This window comes from Balaenoptera acutorostrata, chromosome 20 (assembly GCF_949987535.1).
Source record: "Balaenoptera acutorostrata chromosome 20, mBalAcu1.1, whole genome shotgun sequence".
Taxonomy (NCBI): domain Eukaryota; kingdom Metazoa; phylum Chordata; class Mammalia; order Artiodactyla; family Balaenopteridae; genus Balaenoptera; species Balaenoptera acutorostrata.
Window position 1 is genome coordinate 41,655,114 of NC_080083.1, and position 26,828 is coordinate 41,681,941.

The 26,828-nt window shown below is 51.8% G+C and overlaps 2 protein-coding genes across 7 annotated transcripts in view; one reads left to right on the plus strand and one right to left on the minus strand.

The window, feature by feature from the left end:
• Window positions 1-839: 839 nt before the first annotated feature.
• On the plus strand, window positions 840-15,847 carry ETV4 (ETS variant transcription factor 4). 6 transcript variants are annotated; one of them, XM_057535824.1, is made up of 13 exons: window positions 840-1,040; window positions 1,659-1,769; window positions 1,946-2,039; window positions 2,261-2,308; window positions 9,271-9,324; window positions 10,479-10,605; window positions 11,117-11,278; window positions 11,517-11,794; window positions 13,614-13,688; window positions 13,849-13,917; window positions 14,074-14,246; window positions 14,517-14,618; window positions 14,951-15,847. In XM_057535824.1, exons 2-13 carry the CDS (start codon window positions 1,710-1,712, stop codon window positions 15,173-15,175), a joined length of 1,467 nt encoding a protein of 488 aa, XP_057391807.1. In that variant the 5' UTR covers window positions 840-1,040; window positions 1,659-1,709; the 3' UTR covers window positions 15,176-15,847. The 6 variants fall into 6 exon arrangements, with proteins under 6 accessions (XP_057391807.1, XP_057391808.1, XP_057391809.1 ...); XM_057535825.1 differs by having other exon boundaries at window positions 11,135-11,278; XM_057535826.1 differs by lacking the exon at window positions 1,659-1,769.
• A 1,074-nt stretch (window positions 15,848-16,921) lies between these two features.
• Window positions 16,922-26,828, minus strand: part of DHX8 (DEAH-box helicase 8) — a 30,141-nt gene continuing 20,234 nt past the window's right edge. The window contains exons 18-23 of the mRNA XM_007180246.3: window positions 24,801-24,956; window positions 22,282-22,419; window positions 21,666-21,794; window positions 21,291-21,487; window positions 20,633-20,812; window positions 16,922-19,774 (exon numbers count right to left, since the gene is read on the minus strand). Of these exons, the coding sequence (XP_007180308.1) occupies window positions 19,555-19,774; window positions 20,633-20,812; window positions 21,291-21,487; window positions 21,666-21,794; window positions 22,282-22,419; window positions 24,801-24,956 (1,020 nt within the window). The 3' untranslated portion in view covers window positions 16,922-19,554. The remainder of the gene's footprint in view (window positions 19,775-20,632; window positions 20,813-21,290; window positions 21,488-21,665; window positions 21,795-22,281; window positions 22,420-24,800; window positions 24,957-26,828) is intronic.

Below are 26,828 nucleotides of genomic sequence, written 5' to 3' on the forward strand. Positions count from 1 at the left end.
TAAGAGGAAAGATGGCGGAGAGAGAACTGCATTTTCAGAGGTCCATGCCGGGCCTCTAGTTTCTGCTGCAATCAATAGAAAGTGGGTCACAGAACAGCTATGTAGAGAACAGACCCTTGAGAAAAAGCCTGGATTCCGTGCCAGCTTACATTTATTGAGCGCCTACTGTGTATCAGTTGTTGTCACATAGCTTTAATTCATTTAATTGTGGCCTCAAAGGGCTGTACAGGAGAACATTGGGGATTGCGGGCTGCAAACCCCAGCCGCGCTGACGGAGTGACCTCCGCAAAGCCACTGCCCCTCTCTGAGTTTTCATTTTCAGTCTCTGTAAAATGGAAAAAATAGAACCCCTTCGCCAGCTTATGGGAATGAAATGAGCACGTGGAAGCAGAGCGCTTCATAAATGCTCTTTATTATTTTTCCTCTGGGCATGCAAGTCCGCTCGCCTCCCCCAAGGACGCACACACAGATAGATTCACACTCCCACGTACACGCAGATTCACAGAGATGTGTGCAGACGCCAGCCGGAGGTGCTAGCCGAGCCTCAGGGCCACAGCCGAGTCCCGCAGAGAAGCCGTCGGGTCCTCGACTTCCCCCGTTTTCTCTCAGCTATTTATGAATGAACTCCGGCCGCGAGGAGTTTATTTTTTGATGAATGGGAGCCCAAGCGGTGAATGAAGCCGGGAGCCAGCCCATGCGTTCTGATTGGCCCCCGCGGCTGGGAAACTCCGCCCCTCCGGCTCGGCCGGGCGAGTCTCGGGATTGGCGGGCGAGCCCGGCCCTGGGGTTTCATTCACAAAAGTCAATGAAACAAAGGGAAAGGGGTGGGGGGAGAGAGAGCCGAGGCCGAGGCGAAGGAAATGCACCAATCAGCGGCTCCCCCGGGCTCACAACTGTCGGCGGCGCCCGGAAAACAAGCCGGTGCGCGGGGGACCCGGGGCCGGGGCCGCCTCGCTCCGGCCTAGCCCCGCGGCCCTCAGTGGGGTCCCGGGGTATGCTCGGGACCCCCCGCTGCTCCAGCACAGACGCCCGGGCCTCAGGTGAGGCTGCGGGAGGGAGAGGGAGGGAGAATGTCTGCGATTCCCAGCCTCGCCTCCAACATGCACCACACTCCCACCGCCGCCTCCGCAGATTCCAGGGCAGGGGGTGGGAGACGCTGGGATTCAGGGTTGGAGGGGGCGCCAGAGTTGTGGGTGTGCGAATGGTGCGCTCCTCGCCTGCTCCTCCGCGCGCCAGCGCACACGCGCGCGCGAGCGAACACACACACACACATACACACACACACACACACACACACACACACACACACACACACACACACACACACACACACACACACACACACACACACACACACACACACACACACACACACACGTACGTGTCTTATGTAACTGAGCCTGGGCAAAGCAGGGCTGCAGAAAGCAGCCGAAACGGCGAGCCCGGCTCCCAGGAGCAGGTGGGACCTCCTTTGGCGGGAGGGGAGTGGTGGCGGCGCTAAGCTCGGCAGGCGGAAACCTCCCCATCGCCTAAGTGAGTCGGAGAAGTTTTGCCGTCGGACCCAGAGCCTCGCGACTGCCCCTCCCGGTCACCCTTCCCCACCCCCACCTCGCTGCCTTCCCCCAGACGGTGTGCGAACGCAGCCCCCCCGCCCCCAGGTCTCTGCCCCCGCGCGGGGCCCGGGCCGTGTGGCCGGAGGGAGCGGCCGGATGGAGCGGAGGATGAAAGGCGGATACTTGGACCAGCAAGTGCCCTACACCTTCTGCAGCGTGAGCGCCGCGCCGGCCTCCACGCCCGCCCCCTCCCTGCACCCCGCCCCTACCCACCCAGCGGCCCCAACGGGGTTCAGGGCTGCCCGCCCCTGAGTCACCCCGAGACCCCAGCCCCGCCCCCCAGACCAGGCGGCCTCAGGGTGACTCGGGGGCATTCTTCCCCTTCTCCGCAGAAATCTCCCGGAAATGGGAGCTTGCGCGAAGCGCTGATGGTCCCGCAGGGGAAGCTCATGGACCCGGGCTCCCTGCCGCCCCCCGACTCCGAAGGTAAAGAGACAGAGAGACAAACCGCTACCCTCCCCACCTCACACACCCCGAGGGCTGACTCTGGAGCCCCCGCCCTTTTCCCAAAAAGACTCGCCCTCCAAGGGACTCTGGTCATTATCTGCCAGTACCCCCAAGGGGGAGGTCATCCGGCTCGCTAGGGCTCCCGCTCTCTCACCAGCACCTCCAGCTCACCTTCTCCAATTCCATTATTCACCCCTCAGATCTATTCCAGGATCTAAGTCACTTCCAGGAGACGTGGCTTGCTGAAGGTGAGTGGTTTTGTGACCTTTACTATTATTGGGGTGGGGAATGCTCTCTCCCCCTACTATTCCAGCCTAGCCCGCTTCCTCTCTCCTCGGCCTCAAGGGCCTCTCCAAGGCCCCTTCCCCAAGTCCCCTGCCTCTCCACTCTTTCCAGCTCCCAGCGTGGATACTTATATTGATATTTATTTTCTCTGCCCTGAGCCAGGCTTGTGTAACTAGGCCTGCGGATGAATCAGACCATTGTGTGGGGTATTTGCCTATTTGAATGGAACTTGGCCCCAGGCCCGTTTTCCTGGTTGAAATTTTCATTTGCAAAGTTTGTTTGGCACCAGCCGCCAGGCCGAGGTGTAGGTTGGGGTGTTGCAGGAGTGGGGAGTTTAAGAAACTGGAGGAGGAGAAGGAGAGATTCATTTGTTACTTGCCTTCTGGAATTGCCAAAACATTAATTGTTACACCCTTGGTTTCTCTTCTTCCCAGCCCGCAGCGCCAAACAATTTACTGTTTGAGCCAAAAGAACAGCAAAAGTTTAAATAATTCTTTTTTGCCGCACTTTGGCAAAGCAGCCCAGGGCTTCTCCCTCAAACAGCCTTGATTGTAATTCTAATGGCAACTGATCCTCCCGCCTCCTTCCCTCCTGACTACCTCCCTCCCCAGGCAAATTGCCCCTCCAGTTTGCTGGGGGTGGGGGTGGGGTGCGCTCTGAGCTGGCTGGGGTGGGGTCAATAGCGAGGCCTCCTCTGGGTAGCAAGGTGTGTTCTGGGGAGGGGGGTCTCCTGGTTGGATTCCTTGGTGTGTTTGGGTGGGGCCTGAGGGTGTCGCCGGTGGGGCTGCAGGTAGGAGGCTTATGGTGTTTAGACAGTCTCTGAGAGGGAGGGGTTAACACCCCCATCTGAGGGTCCCTTCAGTGTAACACTGAAAACCAAGAAACTACAGCACTAGGAACCCCTTCTTGAGGGCTTTTCTCTTCTTTGGGATCTCCCCTTCCCTCCAACTGGGTATCTTTGACGATTTTTTTAAACTCAAACCCAGCTCCTCTAGAGCCATCTTTAAAACCTTGGGGTAGAAGAGAAAGACCCCTGACTAGGTGAGACTAGATCTGTCTTGATGACTGTGGTGTCCCCCAAATATGTACGCTAACAGACTGACTGTTTAGCATAGAGCAGGCACTCAAGACATTTTGTGGAATTCGAGGCTGAACGGCCTCGTGGGTGCTGGAGGGATCTGGGGGTTCTGGGGGAGATTGTGCACATCTTGTCTTCCCCGATTCTGCAAGCCCTGTGTGCCCAGCTGTGAGTTACATGCAGAGCTATGCCCAGTCCTCCCATCCTCCGCTCGAGGTTCCGGAGCTGGGCTGGAGCTGAAGAACGCAGCGGTGTCGGTTTCCACCGTCTCTTAAAGACTTCCTTTCCCAAAGCCTGATTTCTGTCTGGCTTGCCAGGCTCCTCGTCTGTCAGCTGAGGGTCCCTAGGCTCCCCAGGTGGGCAGCTCCCGGGGCTGTGACCTAGGGGTAGGCTCAGAGGGTGGCATTTTGGAAGCAGCTGGGTTTGGAATGGGAAGGGGAGGAAAACGTTCTCATCTGCTCTCAACCTTGGAAGCCCCACCCCTTGGCGGTGGGGGTCTAGAAATTGTACTTGTGTCTATCTGCATGTGTCAGTGTGACAGCCAGTGTGTGTGCTTCCTGCTGCTGCCCTGGAAGTCCCTGTACATTTAAATCCAGTGGGTGGGGAGGTGGGGGTGGGGATCGCAAGACGGAGGTGGGGGGGGCCGCTGGGATCTCCTTGGTTCCCTCTCCTTCCTTCTGAGGGAGCAGCTCAGGTTCCCAGCTGGCGATGGATGGCCAGGCGTGAGGGGGGGATGCTGAGGCCGATCGCTCCTTCTCACTCTCTCTGCGGAGACAGATGCAGCTGCCAGGGCCCTGTCCCCCTGCACCATCCCAGCACCACCCCAGCCTCCTCTCCTGCCTCTTCCCACCAGGTCAGTGACCCCTGCAGCCCAGAGGGAGTTTTGGGGTGGCAGGGAGGGACTAGCTCCTTTGGAAACTTGCCAGTGGTGGGGCGCGTGGGACTGGAGGCCAGAGCCCAACCTCCCTCAGCTTGATTTCCCCCTAAAGCCCCAATGTGGAGAGACGCAGTGGGTCCTTGAAGTGTGGAAGAGGCTGTGAAGAATTCGGGGGAACACCAGGCTGGATTCTGGCGGAGGCGGTTCTGGGTGCGGCCTCTGGTGTCCGTGCAACATTGAGGGGGAGGGTGAGTGGGGCTCTGTAGAGGCAGCTCAGACATCTTTGGGTTGGAGGTTTTCTAGATGGAGAGGGTGGGGGTGAAGTGAGGCTAAGAAGGTGTGTCTGTTTTTGGGGTGCCTGGGATCTGCTGAGCTGCTGGAGAAAGAATCAGGCTACTGCAGGGAAACCCAGGCTCAGACAGGCTGAGCCCAAGCTGTGTCTGGCTATGGTTAAAGATGTGCCGCTTCTGGACGAGGGTTCCTTTCCGGGCTTGTCGGGAGCCCTCAGGAACCCTCAGAGACAATGACGTTGGTCTCTTTGGTGGTAAGGAACATTGACTCTGGGTCATGTATGTCCTTTGTATGAGGCGGGGGTCCATAACGGGGTCGGTGGATTCCCAAAAGCTCGGTGGATAGGTTGCAGGGGTCCTTGTGCCCTCTGATATGTGTATAAAATTATTGGGTGTACACCATACACAAAGGAATGTGAATTTTTCTAGGAAGAGAATGATCCATAGCTTTTATGAGATTCTCAAAGGGGTGGGTCTGTGCTCCGCTTGTCATAAGAATCATTGCTCCCAAATCTTCCCCAAGGTCTTCAGCCCCCTTGCCCCTTGGTTTTCCCTCATCGTATTTTTAAGTCCAAAAAGAGAACCTGTGTGGGAAGGGTATGCATGGAGGATGTGTTTCATCCGTGTGCTGCCGTGAAGTAAAAGGTATCAGGGTGTGTGTGAATCTGCGTGTGTGCACGCTGGTGCTTCAGCCTGTCTGTGGGGCGATATGGGGTTAATCCCCTCCCCCAGTCTTTCCTAGCTACAATGCCTCCTTCTACATCTTTCTGTCTCCTCCCCTTCCAGAAGGCTCGTGGGGACAAATGTCCCCTCCGTAGATAGAGAACTGGTTCCTTCCAGCACACTGCCAGGGTGGGGGCGGGGTAAGGGTGAGAGATGAGGCCAGTGGTGACACAATGGAGCAGAAGCTCCGGGGAATGGCCCCCCTTCCCCCTGGGGCTCCTTGAGAGACCCCTTCACCCTGTGATTGCACCCTAGGAGGGAGAGAAGGTGATGGGGCATATATCGTATAGGCAGGTGGTTTGCCTGGGGTGGGCTTAGCTACTTGGTGATTTTCACCTCCCAGTTCTCCTGGAGCCCAGCTTGGGAGGCCCCTAAGCCCCTTCTCTTCTACTGACCCCCCCCCAATTGGAGGGATGTTCCCTAAAATTCTCTCTTTCTGGGCATCATGCTGGCTTGGCACGTTTTCCGTCCCCTCCTTAATCATGTGCCATGTCCCCAGGCAGATAAACTCCACCTTAGTGCCAGGATGGAGTTGGGGGCAGACCCTGGCACACTGGCTTGGCAGCCAAAGCTCAGCCAGGTCAACAAATACAGAGTGGCTGACACTCAAGACCAAACACGGTAATTAGAAATTCTCCTGCTCTCCAGGAATGAGAGGCTCCATGTTACTGTTCCTATTCCCATCCTTGACAGTCTCTGTGCGACTGAAGCCCTGTCCCGCCCCTTTGGGAGAAGCCGGTGTTCTGGGGAGGAACCAGGCAGGGACTGGGGTTCCCAGCACAGCCCCTTCTTGCCTTGGCTGATTTCTCATGGCCCTGGGATGAAGATGGTGCCACCTCTTTTGAGGTGTGGTCAGTGTGCTGCGGGGCGGGGGGGCCTCCTCTGGGACTGCTGGGGGAACTGGGGGTTCTGGTCAAACCTTCAGGCCTGAGGCAAGAGGAAAGACAAGATGACCCCAGGGCTCTCTAGCATCACGGGACCTGGTCTGTGCCGCCAGCAGGAGACGCCCCCAGCCCATTACCTCCATGGAAACTGGCAGTTAATGTAGTCCCAGAGGCAGACCTGTGTGTGTCAGCCTCCCCCGTGTTCTGCCTCCCCCACCCTTGGAACCCTCCTTGCCCAGGTAGCAGGAAGGGAAATATTGTCCATCTTGCCCTTATCATCCCCACCCTGCCACTTTGGGGGTCTTGTCTATGGGTGGGCCAGAGGGCACAGCAGGGATGGGCTTGGGCCTTGCACCCCTGGGTAGCTGAGCAGGTTTTGCACCCTTCCCTTTATCCGGTTTTCCAAACCTGCCTATTCTTAAGAGCTACCAGAGGCGTGCGTTAAAATACAGATGCCTGGCCCCCACCCTGGGCCTATGGAATGTGGATCCCCGGAGGAGGGGAAGGGGAATCTGTTGTTAACAATGCCCCGGGATTCTCAGGATTCTCTATTGGGCCCAGTTTGGGAATGGTTGCCTTTATGCCCTAGTTGCGCTCCTGAAAAGATGTGCTGTGTGGTTTTTTGGTTTATTTGTTTTTGCCACGGGATTTCATGCCCTAGTGATCTATTTGATCACTTTAGGATTGTCCTATGCTTACTTTTCTTTCATAAGTTCTTCAGCTGCTAGTGGTTCCTGATTCTTAAACCCCTCAGCCATCGGGTTCCCTCTGTCAGGAAGTCACCTACCTACAAACGTATATTTTATTTTATTTTATATATTTTTTTATTGAAGTATAGTTGATTTACAATATTGTGTTAGTTTCAGGTGTGCAGCAAAGTGATTTGGTTATACATGTATATATGTGTATATCTATATTCTTTTTTTATTCCTTTCCATTATAGTTTATTACAAGATATTGAATATAGTTCCCTGTGCTATACCGTAAAACCTTGTTTATTTTATATATGGTAGTGTACATCTGTTAATCCCATGCTCTCAATTTATCCCCCCCCCCCGCATAAATGTGTATTTTAAAGCACTTGATACCTCTGATATTTAAAGTAAGTTGGTGAAGAATCCACTTGCCAAGCAATTGATCACAGCCTAAAGCATCCCTTGTGAGATGTGCTTTTCAGGGGACCTGCCTCTAATGTTACCTGGTGGTGGAGAGGGGGAGCCCTAAAGGGGAGGGAAGGGCTGATTGGTTAGGATCTCTTTAGTTCTTGCTCCCAGGCCCATGTTGCTGGCTCTCACCGGCCTGAGGACAAGGAGTCATTGTAGTTTATTCATATAGTTGACAAATAATGCATTGAGTGTCTCTTCTGAACGAGACCTTGTTTGAGGGGTGCTGGGGAGTCAGACAAATAAGACAGACAAAGCCCCTGCCCTCAGCAAGGTTAACTTTCTGGTAGAGGAGATGGACAATAAATTACACATAAATTACACGTATGTAAATTAATAAGTTCAGGTAGTCATATGTGCTAGGGAAAAAATAAAACAGGGATGCGATCGAGAGCCAGGAGGGACCACTTTGGTTTGGGTGGTCAGAGAAGGCCTCTGAGATAGCAAAGTGAGCTAACACTTCAAAGGCCAGAAAAAAACAGGCCAAGATGTGGAGAAGAGGGTTCAAGCTGGTCAAGTTTGAGGACCCAAAAGGAGACCAGAGCTCTGGAGAGTAGCAGGCAAGGAGAGGCAGGTGAGAGAGGTAAGCAAGAGCCAGAAACTTGGGCGCCACAGAGGCCAAGGGCAAGAGTTTGGGGTTCATGCTTTAAGCAAGAGAGAGAAGTGATCGGATTTCTGTTGTAAAAAGATCCCCTGACAGTTTTGGGGAGAGTAGATGTTGGGAGTTCTGATAACATGTCGTGGCTGAAATCCAAGGAAGAAATGATGGAGCCTTGGCCCAGGAGGGTAGCCATAGAGACTGGAGCGTGTCCTGTATAGACTAGAACGAGTGGCAGTGATCTCCAGCCATCTCCTCATATCCCTCACCCTTACCAGCCATTCTCAACTCTCCAGTCATTTTATCCATGAGTTTTCCTATTGTCCAATCTGAGAGCAGTCTCCAGGGAACAAAAGACCCCTCTCCATGGGTTCCATTGCTTCATCTTCAAGCCACTCTCTTCCCAGACTGATAGGAAGTCCCTCTCGGTGTCTACCCTTCCCCTTCCTGCTGTGATCTATTTATTCTTGAGAGAGGGGCAAAAAGTGGGCAAAGACTCTGGGGTCAGGAGAGGTGCTCAGCTGTATTGCACCTGAAGAGGTTAGTGAGGCCAGGATAAGAACTAGAAATCAAAGCCCGGATATCCAGTCTGGAGGCCATGGATGAGCTCTTGTTCTATTTTAGTTTTCCTGCCTAATCCCCAAACCCAGCTCGACCCACGCTGGCACCCTGGGAGTGCTCCTCAGAGCTCCAAGCTTGGCAAGCCCTTCTCTCTCTCCTACTTGCACATCAAAGGGATAAGGCACCATGACCTGCCAGTGTCCCCAGCCTCCTCTCCCATTGTCATCCTCTTATCACCTCTCTTGAACCATTCTCTTTCTTCCATTCCATCTCCTTTCCCAGGCTCTAGATTTCTACCTTTCACCCGGGAGGTTCTATAAAAGGCAGATTCCTGGGTCCAGCCCAGATTCAGAATCTTCCCATGTGATTCTAAGTCCACAGAATCTCACTTTTTATAGTACCTGCCCACCCCAGATGTGACTCTGCTGGGAGCTTTGAGGGAGCTTTGTAAACTCAGAGGGGCAGGGCTGTCTTCACTCATAAAAGTGGAGGGAAAAAAGACAAAGCACCTAGGACAAAACTCTGGAATCTGCTCAGACGGGTTCTGAGAACTTGCAGCCTTCCCTCCAGGGTGTTAATGGAGCCCAGAGATGGAGGCCGCTAGGACCTGGGGTGGAGTTGCCTTCAGTCCTAGGAAAGCTGTTTCCCCGCTTCGGGCTGGTGCTAATCTGCAGGGCTGCAATAATGGTGTCTGCCAGGGGCTGCCATCCAGGGCCCCCACCCCAGCCTCACCTCTGGCCTCTCTCTGCAGCTCAGGTACCAGACAGTGATGAGCAGTTTGTTCCTGATTTCCATTCAGAAAACTGTGAGTAGGGGGCCCTGGGTAGAGGGAATGGGGAGTAGGGGAGGGCAGGAAATGAGTCATAGGGAGAGAATCACAAAAGATCAACTTGTTCTGTCCTCTAGAAGAGGGTGAAGGGAAGGGCTGCCCATTCTTGGGTTTGGACTCAAAGACCAAGCAACAACTGGGAGATGAAGACCTTGCTTCAAATCGGGGCTTGCCCATCCTAGCTGTGTGACCTTGGAGCAGACACTTCATCTCTGTGATCCTCCATTTCCTTATTTCTGAAACGAGGGGCTTGGACCAGTGCAGCAGGGTCCAATTCTACCATTCTAAGTTACTTTCATGCAACTGGGGGCGATTTTGCCCCCCAGGAGACACGTGGCAATGTCAGTTGACATTTGGGGTTGTCACAACTGAGGGTGGGGTGCTATTGGCATCTAGTGGGTAGAGGCCAGGGATGCCGCTAACATCCTACAGTGCTCAGGATAGCCTCCATGACAAGGAATTATCTGGCCCAAATGTCACTAGTGCTACTGTTGAGAAACCCTGCTTTAATGTCAGATACTTTGCTCTCAACTATCTTCAATGAAATGAAACAGGGCACAAATATTGCAGGTTTTGACTCTCTCACATTCACTGCCTTGGAACCAACTCTGCCGCTCAGCCTGGTGGCTGGAGTTGGCGAACCCAGCAGGGGCCACAGGAAAGGCCAATGTTCTTCTCAGATAATTAGGAGCATGTGTATGATGCTAGTCAGCTGACAGGCAAGTGGGCTAATATCCAACCTTAACCAGAAAAAGAAAGATTCTTCATAGCCCCAAATAAGAAAACATTTTTCTCCCTTGGAATTTTCGCGGGCAGTCAGGAAAACCACAGGCCTTTGGTTGGAGGGGCTCACTCCTAGAAAGGTGTTTGGGGGGTGGGGGGATTGCATTAAATGTTGAACTTCAGACAGTTTCTTTGGTTCATATTGGACATTAGCTTGAGGTGTAAAACTACACATAATGTAAATAGCCAAACTGTTCTTAGAAGTGTCTGACGACGGAGATCCAGAGAAGGGGGGTGAGGCTGTCCTGGCACCCAGCTGATCCTTAAAGAGCAGAAAGTGTCCGCAGCTCTTCCTGCCTCTCCTGTGACACTCTCTGGCCTTGCTCTGCCTCTCCCGACCCCCACAGTAGCTTTCCACAGCCCCACGACCAGGATCAAGAAGGAACCCCAGAGTCCCCGCGCAGAGCGGGCCCTGCCCTGCAGCAGGAAGCCGTCCCTCTCCTACCACCATGGCGAGCAGTGCCTTTATTCCAGGTGAGCCCCAACCCCGCCCTGGGGAAGGGTTGGATGGAGGGTGGGGGTGGGCACCTGTGATCAATGGCAGCAGTTGAGACGCAGGTTAGACGACAGAAAGGATTTCCGAGCTCCGGTAATGGAGTAATATAGCTCAGGATTTCTTAGCTCCTGTAATGGAGTAATATAGCTCAGGATTTCCTGAGTAGTTAGGATGAAAAATGCAGCAGGGGGTTCAAGGGATGTGTGTTAAGACTGGGGCAGAGTGTTTCCACTGGAGAAGCTGCTGTCTGACCCAGCCCAGCTGCTCTGGGCTGGGGAGAGGTGTTCTAAAGATTACACCCAGCTTCAGGATTAAGAAAGGAGAAAGAAAAGTTCATTTGGGGCTGAGTCTGGCTCATGCTGTTCCTTTCCCGGCACCCTCTACTCTTCTCCCATAATCCCTGTGACCTGACTTCCCAGGGAGTGAAGCGTTCAAAGATGCTCGCCCAGCTTCTCTGCCCCCTCACCCCTGTCTCCCCCTCACCTCCAGTGCCTATGACCCCCCTAGACAAATCGCCATCAAGTCCCCCGCCCCTGGTGCCCCCGGACAGTCGCCCCTGCAACCCTTTCCCCGGGCAGAACAACGGAGTTTCCTGAGATCCTCTGGCACCTCCCAGCCCCACCCTGGCCATGGGTACCTCGGGGAGCATAGGTAAGGTGACAAGGAGAACCAGGTCTCACCAGTTTTTTCTCAATCCCTGAGTGTTCTTCGCTGCCCTTAAGAGACCTGGCATGGGGGGAGGTAGGGAGGAAGGGATATTGACATCCCCCCCTCCCATCCCCCCCACCCCCCCAACTGGAGCCCACTCTGTAAGCTCTGGGAGCGGCAGGCACAAGGAGGGCTTCGTTTAATATTCTCTTCTCTTCCTTCTCCATCCAACCACATCCAGCTCTGTCTTCCAGCAGCCCCTGGATATCTGCCACTCCTTCACACCCTCTCAGGGAGGGGGCCGGGAACCTCTCCCAGCCCCCTACCAACACCAGCTGTCGGAACCCTGCCCACCCTACCCCCAGCAGAGCTTCAAGCAGGAATACCTTGATCCCCTGTATGAACAGGCCGGCCAGCCCGGCCAGCCGGCAGTGGGCCAGGGTGGAGTCAATGGGCACAGGTACCCAGGGGCGGGGGTAGTGATCAAACAGGAGCAGATGGACTTCTCCTACGACTCAGGTAAGAGATGCTCCCGGGAAGGGGATGGAAGGGTTTTGGTGGGATTGCTGGGTCGGGTGGCATGTGATCAGTTCCGTTAAACCCAGAATGTCTCCCCACAAGTTTTTTTTACCTTCCCAGCCATTTACCAGTTCATACATTCAACCCACCCACCTACCACTTCTTTTCATAGATTCAAAAGAACTGTCACTTTTCAATCAGCAAACTTATATTCAGATAAGAGATAAGTGAGATGTGCAGGTCCTTGCCCTCAGGTAGCTTGTGACTTGATAGGAAAGTTAAGTCATTTCTTCCTATTTCTATTTAGCAGGTGCTTGGGGGTTTAATTACCTACTGAGATTTAAGTACTGTGCCAGGAGCATGAGTGTGTGCAGTTGGAGGACACAAAGATGAATAGGACGTGTCATTGGTCCCTGTCCCCACAGAAGCTTAAAAATACAAGGGATTTGAATGAGGAGAAACATGAACTTGAAACTAGCCAGGTTCACAGTTCCCAGCTGGAAGGCAGGGTTCGCATGTGGTTTCCACATCCTGTTCCGAGCCTCCAGGTTGGAAGGACCCGCCATCCTGGCCAGACCGGAAGTAGGGACTGCTTTAAATTCTAGTTTCACCTGGCTGTTGACAGGAGTGAGATGCACTCAGCTGCTGTGTTCATAAACAGCTTCAGCTCAAAACCCCAAGCGCCCAGGAAAGGCCCAGAAAACCTTGTCTCCTGTTACATTGCTACCAGCTCCAAATTTGAGTTTATCTGCAAACTTGCATTAGAAAAAATAAATTCAGACATTAGGGTAGGCTCAGAGCTGGCCAGAGCTTTTGAATTTCCCTTTTCCTGGTGCCCCGTCTTTTAGGGGCAGGGGGATGAGCCCCAAATCCTTCAGGCTGCCCCAGCAAGAACCAGAAGGGAACACCTCTCCTCAAGCCCGGGCCCTAAGGCTGAGCCGTGCCGGGCAGTGAGATGGAGGAAGGAGGAGGGAGAAGCTCTTGCCGCTGACCTTCAAAGGATGTAGACCGGAGGAGATCATGTTACATGCCCTTGAACTCCTGCCCCTCCCCCTTCAGCTTCCTCTGAATGGAGTCAGGAATTCCATTCACAAAATGGAGGCATGAATGAGCCCACCCTCCCGCCTCCTCCCGGAGGTGTCGGGTTTCACCATCTCATTCATAGGTGGGAGTGGTGGGGGTAGGGCAGGAAGGGGCTGGCACTTGAAGGGCTGGCTTTGCACCAGGGCCTCCTCCAGGTGGGGTGGGGAGGTGTCAATTCCGTGGAATGGAATGAAATAGAGTGGACTGTGCTGTCAGACCTGAAAACACAGCCCCGTGTGCCCACTGCCTCTTCCACAAATAGATGCATGCGTGTTCTCTCTCTCCCCCCCGCCCCACCCCCACTCCTTTCCTCCCTCCCTCCCTCCCTCCCTCACACCCGCACTGGGCTGGAACCTGCCCTGCTGACCGGACGTCGGCCCATTCCAAGGGAATCTTGGGCTGGGACACTGAACCCTTTCCCCGGAGGTTCATCTCTACCCTCCTCCTCCCCCTAAACTCACAGGAAACAGCTGCTCCCTGGAATCCTGGGCCTTGTGGAGCAGCTTTGCCCAGCCCCAGCTGCTGCCATCCAGGCCCTCTGGCCCCGCCCTCAAGTTGAGGGCTTCCGGCTTCTCACTCCCTCTGGGGGAACTTCCCCTAGGATTTGGTGGTAGGCAGGCCTCTGGGAAAAGAACCGGAAAGCAGGCTGGCAGAAGAAGTTCTTGACTGTGCGCAGGACTGCCGCCCCTACCCCAGCCGCCTATAACGTCGCCCTTTTTTCTTTCTTCCCCCCCAGATGTCCCTGGGTATGCGTCAATGTACCTTCACGCAGAGGGTTTCTCCGGGCCCTCTCCAGGTGACGGGACCATGGGTAAGGCAGCCTCCTCCCTCCCCTGCCAAGCCCTCCAAGTTTGGAGGAGGGAGTCGTGCCTTGGGGGAGGGGCTCCTGGCCAGGAGTCCCTCTGGACTCTCTGGGGTCTCGTATCAGTGAACCCCCAGATCTGAGTGATCCCTGCAACTTCCTCCTCAAGGCTATGGCTATGAGAAACCTCTGCGACCATTCCCAGATGATGTCTGCGTCGTCCCTGAGAAATTTGAAGGTCAGAGAAGTGACCCTTCATGCCCTCTGTGTCCCCCAGGAATCACATCACAGTTCATGAGAAAGGGCCTGGAGAGACCCCTGGGGAGAGGGGACCGGGTTGCTTGGGGGACCAGAAGGCACAAGCCCTCCACCTCCTGTTTCCCGTGTTCCCCAGGAGACATCAAGCAGGAAGGGGTGGGAGCCTTCAGAGAGGGACCGCCCTACCAGCGCCGGGGTGCCTTGCAGCTGTGGCAGTTTCTGGTGGCCCTGCTGGATGACCCAACAAATGCCCACTTCATTGCCTGGACCGGCCGGGGGATGGAGTTCAAACTAATTGAGCCTGAGGAGGTGGGCCTCTCAGATGTCCCCACCTCTCCTCCCAACGACTTTGGGGCCTGGAGATGAGAGGACCTGGGAACTGGTGGCACGTGCCTTCACCAGCACCGTTGCTTTATTTAACCTGAATTCCTGCCAAACCAGGGTCTGTGGGCTGGTGCTTAGCTGCAGGGCCAGCTGAGCATTTGCACCAAGAATCTCAAGTACTCTTTCTGACCTGCGCCCCACATTTCCTCCGCTGAGCTGCCATCGCCATCCCCAAACTCTGTCTCCTGTCCCCAGGTCGCCAGGCTCTGGGGCATCCAGAAGAACCGGCCAGCCATGAATTACGACAAACTGAGCCGCTCACTCCGATACTACTACGAGAAAGGCATCATGCAGAAGGTCAGGGGTTAAGGGTCCAGGAAAAGGGGGTGGGGGGCAGTGGATGTGGGAAGGTGATGGGGGCAGGAGAGCATTCTCCGCAAGTTTGAAGGAGCAGACAACGAACCAGTCAGAGAAGTCGAACTGTGGACAATCCCAAGATTTCCCTCTCCCAAACAGTGATACATATAAATAGTAACGGAAAAGCTTAAAGCACGGAGAGGTTGAGATTAGAGAACAGGAGCTTCTTAGAAGAACCAGCTGGAGGAGATATGTGCCCTGGGCATCTGCCTGGGCCTGGAGGAGGGCTGCTCGCCCCACCCCCAAACTGACCCAGCCCTCTCTTCCCACAGGTGGCTGGCGAGCGTTACGTGTATAAGTTTGTGTGCGAGCCCGAGGCCCTCTTCTCTCTGGCCTTCCCGGACAATCAGCGTCCAACTCTCAAGGCTGAGTTTGACCGGCCCGTCAGTGAGGAGGACACAGTCCCTTTGTCCCACTTGGACGAGAGCCCCGCCTACCTCCCAGAGCTGGCTGGCCCCGCCCAGCCCTTTGGCCCCAAGGGTGGCTACTCTTACTAGCCCCTAGCAGCCGCTCCCCTGCTGCCAGGGGTGCTGCCCTGTGTACATAGAGATGAATTTGGTGTCAGGGAAACTCCCACTCTGAAACCCACAGATGTCTTTGGAGCAGATCCCCTCTGCCCGTCAGTCACTCCAGCCCAGACTCTGAGCTGCTCCCCAGAGTTGATGGGAAGGGAAAGTGGAGACACTGCGAGTGTGAAGGTGGCATCTCAGAAACTCCTCCGGGGGCTCCACCTCTGGCCTCTTCCTAGGTCCTGCTTAGAGGCCAAGCCCCACTCCCTCTCCCCCATCACAGAGAACAAGAGTCTGTTCTGTTCTGGGGGACAGAGAAGGAGCTTCCCCACTTCATCCTGGTGGAGAGGGAGACATTGAGCTCCCCTGATCTCCCGTGCCGGGGAGACAGCAGCCTGGATCCTGCACTCCGCTCCAAGCTGTGGCCCTCGAGGGTCCTACTTGGCACTTCTTGGTGCTCTTTGTTCCTAGAGTCAGGGGGAGGCTGGAGTGAGGAAACTGGGACGGGGGAGGGCTTGCCAGGTGGAGGAGGGACGGCTGGGCTCTGCTCCCAGGGCTCTCTGCCTCTCCGCTGCCTTTTCCTAGGCCCAGGCCTGGGATTTCACCTCCATCTCCACTACATCTGCCAGACCCTAATAAAGGCCCCTGCGTCTCCTGTGAGTTCTCCTTTGTCCTCTTTGCTGCCACGGGAGAAGGACCTGGGGTTGGAAAGAGCTCTGGCCTTAGGGGCACATGACCAGAGTTTGGGGCCTGGCCCTGACACTTAACTTCCCTTATGGGTTTAGGAAAAAACAATTGACCTCTTTTTCCTCTGGAAAATGGGCTCAGTGATACCTGCTCTTTCCCCCTCCCAGGATTATCGTGTGAAGATTGTCCGAAATAATGGACAAAGGGTACTTTGTAATCTGGCCTAGTGCCCACTGGCCACCTGCAGCCATCTCCCTGTCGAGGTTGAGGGAAACGGGAGCCTAGTAGAGCTTTGAGGGCCTCCTGGGGCTTCTTCAGGCAGAGTTTGGCCTGTGGTTTCTGTGATCACAGTTGCTCCCATGACCACGCTACCCATGTGTACCCCAACTGTGTGTCCCCTCCTGCCGTGGCTCCAGGTTGCTGTTTTTGCTGAAGGTGAGGACAGAGTTTGTATGGAAAGGATCTGGAGAGCAGGGAGAGAAGAAAGGCACCCAGGGTGCGGGAGGGTGAGGGAGGCTGGAGCAGCCCCGAGCCCTGGGTCCTGGCCAGTGGAGGAAGAACAGGCCAGACCTTCACAGGAAAAGGCAAGGGGAAACCATGGATTCTCCTGGGGGAAACCAGAACACTGGGCCGAGTTTTCGGGGTTCGGGGGAAGGCCAGGCTGAAAAAGTGACGCCTAGAGAGGAAGTGTAACAGTAGATATGACAACGGGGTGGCTGTGCCTAAGGGAAGAGCAGGATGGGCAGTTCTAGACCCAGCCCCTGTGTAAGCAGCGTCCTAGGAGCCAGGCTCAGGTGAAAACGGGTGCTCTCCATCCAGGTACATCAGTACTGCAGGGAACCGCAGCTGCGCTGAGGCAGGGCCGGCCCAACCCCGTTAACGCTTCACCCTCAGCCCCTGCCCAGTACTTACGCCAAGATGGCAGAAAGGGATGCCACTCAAACCCTACCCACAAATAAAAAGCCATGTTATTTTCTTCCCCAGAAACAGAAAACATAATGTGCTGACTTTCATAATTTAGAGCAAGAGACAGAAAATTTTAAGAAACAAGTTTTAAAAAATATGATTTAATTGCACATGAAAGCCAGGCTATCATGGTGAGAAGAGATGTAAAGTCAAGTGGAAACCCTGAGGTCCCCAGTAGGTGCACATGAGGAGAGACAGGGATTTAGGTGAGAAGCAGTGTCCCGGAAAGGTCTCCACAGGCTGAGACATGTGACCTCTGCCCTCTGAAATGCGCAGTAACGAGACACTCCTCACAACTCTTGCTCAAATCCTTACACTTGGAGGGCACTGCTCCGAGAGGAGACAGCTACCAGACCGTGACCACGAACACTGGAGAGAATTCTCTGGCTGAAGGAGAGACAGCCAAAACCAAATCGTGCTCCAGAATGGATGAAGGCGAACCCTGGACCAAGGCACATGACCCAGCAAGAGAGCTGACATGTGGCCCGTGGGGATGGTCCCCCGACACACAGACAAGTACAAGACTCAGCACATGTGCAGGGGCAGGAAACTCCTGAGCTAGGCTCCCACAGGGGTGGGGTAAACAGCATACTTTTAACAACCGAGAAGGTTCCAGCTCCCTGCGTGAGACCCACATCCTCTCCTGGGCTGTCACTCAATCTCGGGAAATATTGGTTCAAGGAAGAGAAACAGGGGCCCCACTGTGTAGGAGCAGCAGGCGAGTCCTCCTTCCCAATCTGGCCGGGAGCCCCTTCTCCCTCTGGGCAGGCTCAGCAATACTGCTTACATGCTGTTTCCTGATGGACAGTCAGAAGGTCAGACCCCAGCCATGTTGTCACAGCAGAGACATGACCCCAGCTCTTCAGGGAGATGTTCAAGGAACACCCATGGAGCTGGGGTCCTTTTTGCTCACCTAACCCAGAAAGATGACCAGCCTGCTGTCTCTCACCCTTGGCCTGTTAAACATCCCCTTTTCAACTTCAGCTTAAAACCCAAACCTCCTTCCTTGGGGGCGATGACTTCAGAGGTGCGAATGCCATCAGTGCTGGTCACCCAGCTGGGACAGGCGGGCTGCCAAGCCCAGAGTTTTTGTTCCTAAACTGGAGAGACCAGGGCTGGAATTAAGACTGGGGAGCTGGGTACCCAGTCCCTGCTTCCACTTCACTTTCCTCGGTCCGTCCCTGCACTATCTCTCCCCATAAGACCTTAAAGGTTAGCACATAAAGATCCTCTGCCCTTAACTGCTGGCCTGGGCTTCCTGAGAGGCACACTCAGAATCGTAGGAGCTCACTCAGCTCAATTAAGGGGCAGGGACCTACAGTCAGCAGATTCTGCTGGGTTGTTTCTGAATTGTGTCTTCAGGGTGGTTGGTTTGTTGCTCAATGACAGCCCACATTCCTTTATATCCTAATACGTCATATGGTCTCTTTTAGTGTCCAGCGTACCACTGTATAGTAGTTCTAGTATTTACATCATTACTTACTGGTGTGAGGAGGTAGGAAGCAGTGCGGGCCATAACATAGGATGTCCCCAACCCCCCGGGGGCTTCTCTACAAGATCAACTTTCCAGAAGTTCCACAGCCTGGCCCAGCAGCATCTGCCTGATGTTCTTCCAAGTCCAAGCCCAGAGGCTTCTCAGGAAATGTGAGAGGGGCACTTGGAGGTGGCCAATCCCCAGCCAAATGCTAGAAGAAAACCGCCAAGCACGAGCCAGGAGCACAGATCCTGGGCAGCACAAACAGGCTCTGAGAGGTGTTCTGTAGATTTTCAGTTTGGGGGTGGAAGGAGGGAGGCTTTGACCAAAAAACCCTTTGTCAAAGACCTCAGGAGGATAAAAATAAAACCAAAATAAACTGAAAGTTGTGTCATTACTTACATGTTTCAAAAGGAAATAGGACACGCTGCATGTTGTGAGCATGGCGGGCGGGAAAGGGGGCCAGGGAGAGCCTTCTGTATTCAATACACGGCATCTGTAACCACTCAGGCGCCCAAAGTGGAGCGCCTGTGCAGTGGATGTGGTTAATCACGGGGCGGTCCACGCAGAGCCGGACCAGCGCCGGTGCTGAGAGATAAGACTGGAGGTCTGGCTGTGCGTCACCTCCCAGCCCGAAGAGGCCCTGGGCTCTGGTTTCAGGGGACTCTCCACTGAAGCCACAGATACTAACCCTCCCCACCCTCAGCCCAGGCCAACACTAACCTTTCAGCTAAAAGAAACAGCCACAGAAAACCAATTTTGTTTCCTTAAGAAAATAAATATTTGCAGGAGGTTAAGCAAAAGTACAGGGGCTGGACAGGGGCAGGAAGCAGGGGGACCAACACTTTCAGTGAGCTTTGTGGCTCCCTCCTCCAGAGTACCAGCTAGGGCATCAGGGCCCTCACTGAGTCCAGGTACCAGACGCTCATGACTCCCCTTTCCCATCCGAGGGCTGCAGAAGTTTCCCCTTTCTTGGAGATGATGCAGTGTACTCCCATGTTGGCTGTGAGCCCTGGCTGAGTGCCTTGGGGTGATGGGGCTTGGAGGCTCTGATCAAACCAGGTGTAAATCCCTGTTTCTATTTTACCACCAGGGAAGAAATGAGAGACAAGTTTAGGAAATGCCCAGTTAAGATAGTCAGTCACTGGACAGCTGTATCCTCAGGATCAGCTTTTCATCAGTAAGAGCGAGGCCAAGCCCTGGCCCACTGCTGCAGAAGAGACAAACAGACTCTTGCCTTTCAGCGCCGCCGGAAGGCTCGGGATATTCGCCAGGCGTTGGGTTCCTCATAGCGGTTGTACAAGGGTTCAAGTCGTTGCTGCTTCTTCTGCTTGCTTAGCTTGGTCGGGTCAGAGACCTTGAAGAAGGCTGGAGCAAACTCCACAAGCCACCGGGGGTCAATGGTGGTGACCTCACGCATGTACTCCTTCGTGGTCAGCACCAGCTCGTGGTACACCACCCTGAGTGGGGGAAAGAGAGAGGGCTCAAGCCTCCGATACAGGCCCGGCTCCACGGCACCCTGGTCCCTGGTGGGCCTCAGCTGAGCTTGCATTTGACCCTCTTACCTCTCCTGCCTGACCCCTGAGGAGACTGCAGTCGCTGTTTATGACAGCCACACCCCAATACTGAGGTGCCCGCACACCTCTAACCACAGAAAACTGCCAGTTCCAATGATTTAAGTGACACGGAGCCAATCACATCCCTTCTCTGGACCTCGGTTTCCTGCTCTGTGAAACGGGTGGTTTTCTGGGCTGTATCCATAGAACTCTAGGGCCCTGAAGAGGACCTCAGAGGCTGCCACAAGGGGATGGGGAAAGCCAAGCAGACAAGGCTCTTCATCTCCAGCCCTCTTGTACCACCATGGTGGCACAGTGGTTTTAAATTGGTTTTATGTTAGGGTGGGTAAGATTCCAATTTTTTTTTAAATACTACTTGAAAAAACAATTTTTTTTTAACCACCTCACTAGATAATCTCTAAGATCCTTCCTAGCTCTTACCCCCTTGATTTTATTTCTCTAAAAAGGGCCTCGGGACTTCCCTGGTGGTCCAGTGGTTAAGACTCTGCGCTTCCACTGCAGGAGGTGCGGGTTCGATCCCTGGTCAGGGAACTAAGATCCCGCATGCCGCACAGCGCGGCCAAAAAAATAAAACTAAAAATAAATAAATAAATAATAAATAAAAAGGGCCTGATATTGTGTCTAATTCAGGCTTCTGCTTCTCTAGAAATATGAGCAATATTAGAACAGGAAGTGCTGGGGGTGGGTGAGGATACAAACACAAAGGGCCAGTAGATCCACAAGTTCTCTCTGCCCACCTACCATTCGGGCTGTCTGTTGAAGAGAGCACTGGAAGGATGGATGTAGACCACCTGCTGGTCGATCAGTGTCCGGTAACCCTCCTGTGGGTCTTTCTTGGCAGCGTTCCGGAAGAATCCACTGCAGATGGCCTTCTGCACTCGGACTGTGGACTTACCACAGGAGACCACATCCAGCTTGTGTCTAGCAGGAAAATAAATCAAGAGAGGACAAAGATGTGAGACTATTCTGCTTTCAGAGGTTCTATCTTCCGGAATGATGGTACCCAACACACCCTTCTTGGGGTCCCCCGAGTTGGCACCAGGACCCTGCTTCCAGCCCTTCCAGGGGCAGCTCTACACAGCGGGCAAGATGGATGCCATAAGAGCCAGACACTTTGCTTAGGTTGTAATTCAACCCAACTAATAATGTTGCAGACGCTTGTAAACAAAGAGCATTTTCAACAACTAATGTATCATCTCCCTCTTAGGAACTTTCTGAAGTGATTCTCAGCCGCATCCTTACCTGGGGAGGAGTACAACAAAGACAGAAAAGCTGGAGGAAAAGAGTTATGTGAGGAGCAGGAGTACAGGTGCCTACAGCTTCACAGGTTCGTACAGAGACAAACAGACACGGCATTCAAGGAGGTTCAACTTGAACATGAGAAGTCACCGGGTGTTACCTGTCCATTATGCCCAACATCTGCTTGCGAATGTCCTGGGCCCGGCGCAGAGAACGAGCCTGGATAAAGTTCTCATAGCACCACGGGTTGGAGAACTTATTGTTCTTCCAGGAGTTGTACACGGCCAGCAGGGTGAGGTGATCCCCTTCGGTCTGGTGGAATTTGGCCTTCTTCTGATCTGCAAGGGCTTGTTTATCCTGCAAGCAGTGCGGAGAGGATCATTTTCCACCCAACAGCTACTAACTGAACATCCAGCAGTGCTGGGGAGCCCTCTGCGGCCCCATCAAGTGTCCACATTAAGCACTGTGGTGGCAACAGGCTGATGTCACCCAACTTCACCTGACCCCTGTCTGAATGTGGGCCTGAACTCCCTACCTTGGGCCTGTAGAAGACGTTCTGCACAGACAGCATGGACACAATGGTCAGCATTTCCTCACTGCAGCCTAGATGCACAGACATGATCAGCATTTTGCACAGCATTGGCTCCAGGGGGAACTCTGCCATCTAGAGGGAGAAGAAGAAACTACAATTGCATCCCTGGGGAAGACCCATCTGGGGTTGCCAGTGTAAAAACACTGGTCAGAGTGGGTAACAGACCACAGGAGGTTTACCTAAGCACGATGGTGTGGGATGCCTGGCTCTATGAGAAGAATTTTTTTTTTTTTAATTTCCCAAATAAACCCAACGAAATGTATGTGACCAAGAATATAACTACCGTTGGGGCAGGTGGGAATTTTGCAGACATCTTTTCAAATTAAGGCTAGACTCAGTAATATATCATGAGGTAAGATTAACTGAATAGAATTTCTTTTTCTGTAAAGAAGAAAGAGTTTTAAGTGATAGTGGAAAATCCAGGTTAAAAACAGGCATGTAGAATTCTACTCAAAGCTTATCCAGGGCCTCAGAGTTTAATCTTTTAAACAGAATAGAGTATGGAAGGTTAGCCAGGGAACCCTCCCCAAAGCACCAGAAGTTAGGTTCTGTCCCTTACCCTGCGGCCCAGGCGAGTAAGTAGGCCCTCGTCGTCCAGGGCCCCCAACGTGTATAGCTGCTCCATGGCTGTGATCAACGTTTCCATTGGCGGGGCATCCATAAAGTCAAAGGACAGCAGGTCATTGATGCCCATGGCCTAGAACAGAAGAGAAGAATGTGTGTGATGGGAGGGTCAGCCTCACCAGTGTTAACATGGAGGGAGACTACTTGTCACCTTCTCTCTTACATCTTCGACTGCAATTAGGAAGCCACTAGCAGGATTAGCAGGAATCTCCAGGAATGCGCCACACAAGACTCAAGACTGATAGAAAGCATATACTTTCTCGGGAAACTTTACAAAACACTCTCTCAGAATGACAGCATGTACAGCTTAACGACAAAAAGATAACAATTTAAAAATGGGCAAAGGTAGACATTTCTCCAAAGAAGATATAAAAATGGCCAACAAGCACGTGAAGAGATGCTCAATATAACTAGTAATTAGGGAAATGCAAATCAAAACCACAATGAGATACCACTTCATACCCACTAGGATGGCTATAGCTATAATTTAAGAAAGAAAAAAAAAAAGAAAGAAAATAACAAGTGTTGGCAAGATATGGAGAAACAGGAATCCTCATATGTTGCTGGTGGGAATGTAAAATGGTGCAGCTGCTGAGGAAAACAATTTGGTGATTCACCAATAACTTAAACACAGAATTACGAAATGATCCAGGAACTCCACTTCTAGATATATACCCAAAAGAAGTGAAAGCAGGGACTCAGACAAATACTTGTACGTTAAGTTCACAGCAGCATTATTCACAATAGCTAAAAGGTAGAAACCAGCCAAATGTCCATCAATAGATGAATGGATAAACAAAACACTGTATATACATACAATGGAATATTATTCACCCTTAAAAATGAAATTTTTACACATGATACAACATGATGAACCTTGAAAACATCATACTAAGTTAAATAAGCCAGATCAAAAGGAGAAATATTTTATGATTCCATTTATCTGAGGTACCTAGAATAGGCAGATTCATGGACACAGAAAGTAGAATAATGGTTACCAGGGGCAGAAGGGAGGGGAAAAGGGATAGTTTAGTTAAATGGGTACAGAGTTTCGATTTGGGATGATCAAAAAGTTCTGGAAATGGACAGTGGTGATGGCTGCACAACACTGTGAATGTACTTAATGCCACTGAACTAGACATTTTAAAAAGATTACAGTGATAATGTATTGTGTATTTTATCATAAGTAAAAAAAAAAAAAGACAACAACCAGCTTGCCCCGTCTCTTGCATACATAATTTCTCCTGTGCATCTAGGAAGTGCCTTGTACCATGTTAGGTGGCAGGGATATAAAGGTGACTAAGATATGGTCCCTGCTCTCAGAGTTCACAATGGTGAGACACGTGGACACAAAACCACCTGCAATCTGCCTGGCACAGAGTGGGTATTCGATACATTTGTTACCAAATTTGATGACTAAAAGAAACAACTGAATGGTGCACTATCCAAGTGTGTATAAAGGGAGATGTGGCAGGACCTAAGCTTTCTGTTTCTTTCTTGTAAAGTGATGGTGACCATAAACACAGCGGGTGTTCAATAAATTCTTATTGCATAAGAACTACAAGGAATTATGTAAGCAATCAGTAAGCACTGTGCCAAGTGCCTTTACCTGCATTATCTCCTTTATGTTCACAGCAGAGACTATTAACAGCCCCCGCTTTTGAGAGGAGAATAGAGGGCAGAGGGCCGAGCAGATAAATTTGCCAAGGACACACAGCTCGGAGCAGAAGTTTGAGCCACAGATGCCTCTCTGTTCTCACTCCAGAGACTGGAGCAGGTTTTTTTTTCCTGAAGCTCTGGTTTAGCCTCTCTTACAGGGAATGAATAATAAATTACAGCAGAGCACTCTGCATCAGTGGAGTGCCAGGGCTCCAGCGCGGCCTCAGTGTCGGGGGGCGGGGCCGGGGGGCGGGGGCGCCATCATCTGGGGAATTACTCACGCGGCTCCTCCTGCCAAAAGACAATGAAGGTCCTCACGGGGGACTGAGAGAGGAAGAGCAATGATTCAGAATGAAAACCAAGTCCCCAGGGGGCCAGGCTGAAATCTGTACTAACAGTTCCCCTTTTTGGATTGGGGGTTTTGCTTCTGTTCTAAAAGAACAGAATTGGATCTGAAAGTTAAAAGGGTTGAGGGAAGTGAGTTTGTCCACAGTTTGGCACCGATTCGATTTTTTCTAATATCCTGTTTGAAAATGCTCCCAGCTAAAACCTTTTATAACCAAATACCCTGCTGGTTACGATGGCAAGAAAAAAATGTCACAGCACACATGCCAATTGAGCCCCAGCCCCGCAGCAGAGAGGCTGTTATCACAGCCGTTTGCATTCCATTCAAAGGGACTGGTTCCATGAGGTCACTGAAGTATTTAACAAGGTTCATAAAACTGAGATTCATTTACTAAGGCCATAGGATTGGATTGTTCTACCAAAGCATTCTAACAAGACAGTGATTTCTACCTTGAGTGAGAGCACTGTGCTTGCTAAGTTGGTTCTCTGGATTTCCGGCACGTTGGTGGTCAGCATTTCATCCCGGTAGGCACGTTCTGTGTACAGCCTGTAACACTTCCCTGGGCCTGTTCTCCCAGCTCTGCCAGCGCGTTGCTTTGCCTGAGCCTAGAGGAGTGGGCATATAAAAGTAACATATCTGTTAAACATTGCTTAACAGCTTTACCCAGGAAATCTGTTAAAAGAGGGGCACTCAGCAACAGGCAAAACCTAAAATGGGGTTTATGTCACTTCCTTTAGGGTCATTTCCAAGACTACCTACCAACGCTCTTATCATCCCCTCTCCAACACTCAGCATTTCAGGAAAGTTTGTTCAAGTGAGGCCAAATACAAGCACGTGAATAGAAGAAATATGGTAAAGATCACAGATATATACCTTCAAAATAGTGTGGCAGGGGCTTCCTTGGTGGTGCAATGGTTAAGAATCCGCCTGCCAATGCAGGGGACACGGGTTCGATCCCTGGCCCGGGAAGATCCCACATGCCACGGAGCAGCTAAGCCCATGCGCCACAACTACTGAGCCCGCGCGTCTGGAACCTGTGCTCCGCAACAAAAGAAGCCACCGCAATGAGAAGCCCACGCACCACAACGAAGAGTAGCCCCCGCTCGCTGCAACTAGAGAAAGCCCACGCGCAGCAATGAAGACCCAACACAGCCAAAAAATAAAATAAAATAAAAAATATTTTAAAAAACCAAAATAGTGTGGCACATCATAAATGAGAAAGCATAAAACAAAATGACAAAACCCACCCTCCACAGTGATGACCAAAAATGTAAGTGAACTGAATAAACACAATGTTAATCATACCAGTGAATGAGTCTGCAGCTGTTTTAAAAATTAGGTTTGAGATGCTCAATGACAGAAGGAAATGTTCACTCACAGAGGTGAAAAAGCAAGTTGCCAAACAATGTAATACTAATTTATTTTTTAATCTTAATGCAAATATACAAACTACCAGAAGTAAAAAACTAGAAAAAAAAATACCTTAAAATGTTAACTGTGGCTAATTCTGATGGTAGGCTTGTAGATGAGTTCTATTTTCTTTATCAAATATCCAACAATGAACATATATCACCTTAATAATCAGGAAAATTAAATACTTAAAAACCGCATACTTACTACACTACTAGAATTGCAAGCTGAAACAAACATGAAAGAAGATGGGCAAGAAAAACATCAAAATGATGACAGTGATTGGTGGTAGTAGGACTATGGGTAATTTCCAAAATAATGTAATATTATTTCTGAACTTATGGGAGAAGGGCGCTAATTTTTGAAGTTAAAAAACAAAAACGTAGGTTAGCCCTAGGTTGCTAGGAAACAGTGAATAGCAATCTGAAGAGGGCCGTTTTCTGACAAAACCATCTGTCATATAAATAGTAACAGGATTTAGAAATTCCTATGCCAGCTCCAAACCAAAGGATGGAATATGAAAGGTCACTACCCACTCAAAGGCAGGCAGCAATCACACACGGTGGCAGAATCCACAGCATCCTACAGGTGTCTCTCCAAATCAGGGAGAGCAGATAATAAATAATTTCTCCATCACTGCGAGTTGCACGTATCACCCCCAGGAGAACTGTACAGAGTACACAAGCTGAGGCCAGACTGCCCAGGTTTAAATCCTGGCTCCACCAGCTGCGTAACAGGCAAGTCACTTAACCCCCCTGGTTGTCAGTCACATTTGTGAAATGAGGATAATAATAACATCTACAACAAAGGATCAACTGAGAATATAATGAGTTCATGTATGTGAAAGTAGCTGGGACAGTGCCTGGCACTTAAGAAGTACCCTGCAAGTCTTAGCTATTATTACTAAAGTTTCAAAATGAAAACAGCCTTACGGTATTATAAATTATGAAAGTAATACATACCTCTTATAGAATATTAAGACAATATATATAATATATATAAAATAGATAACTAATAAGAACCTGCTGTATAGCACAGGGAACTCTTCTTCACTTTGCTGTACAGTA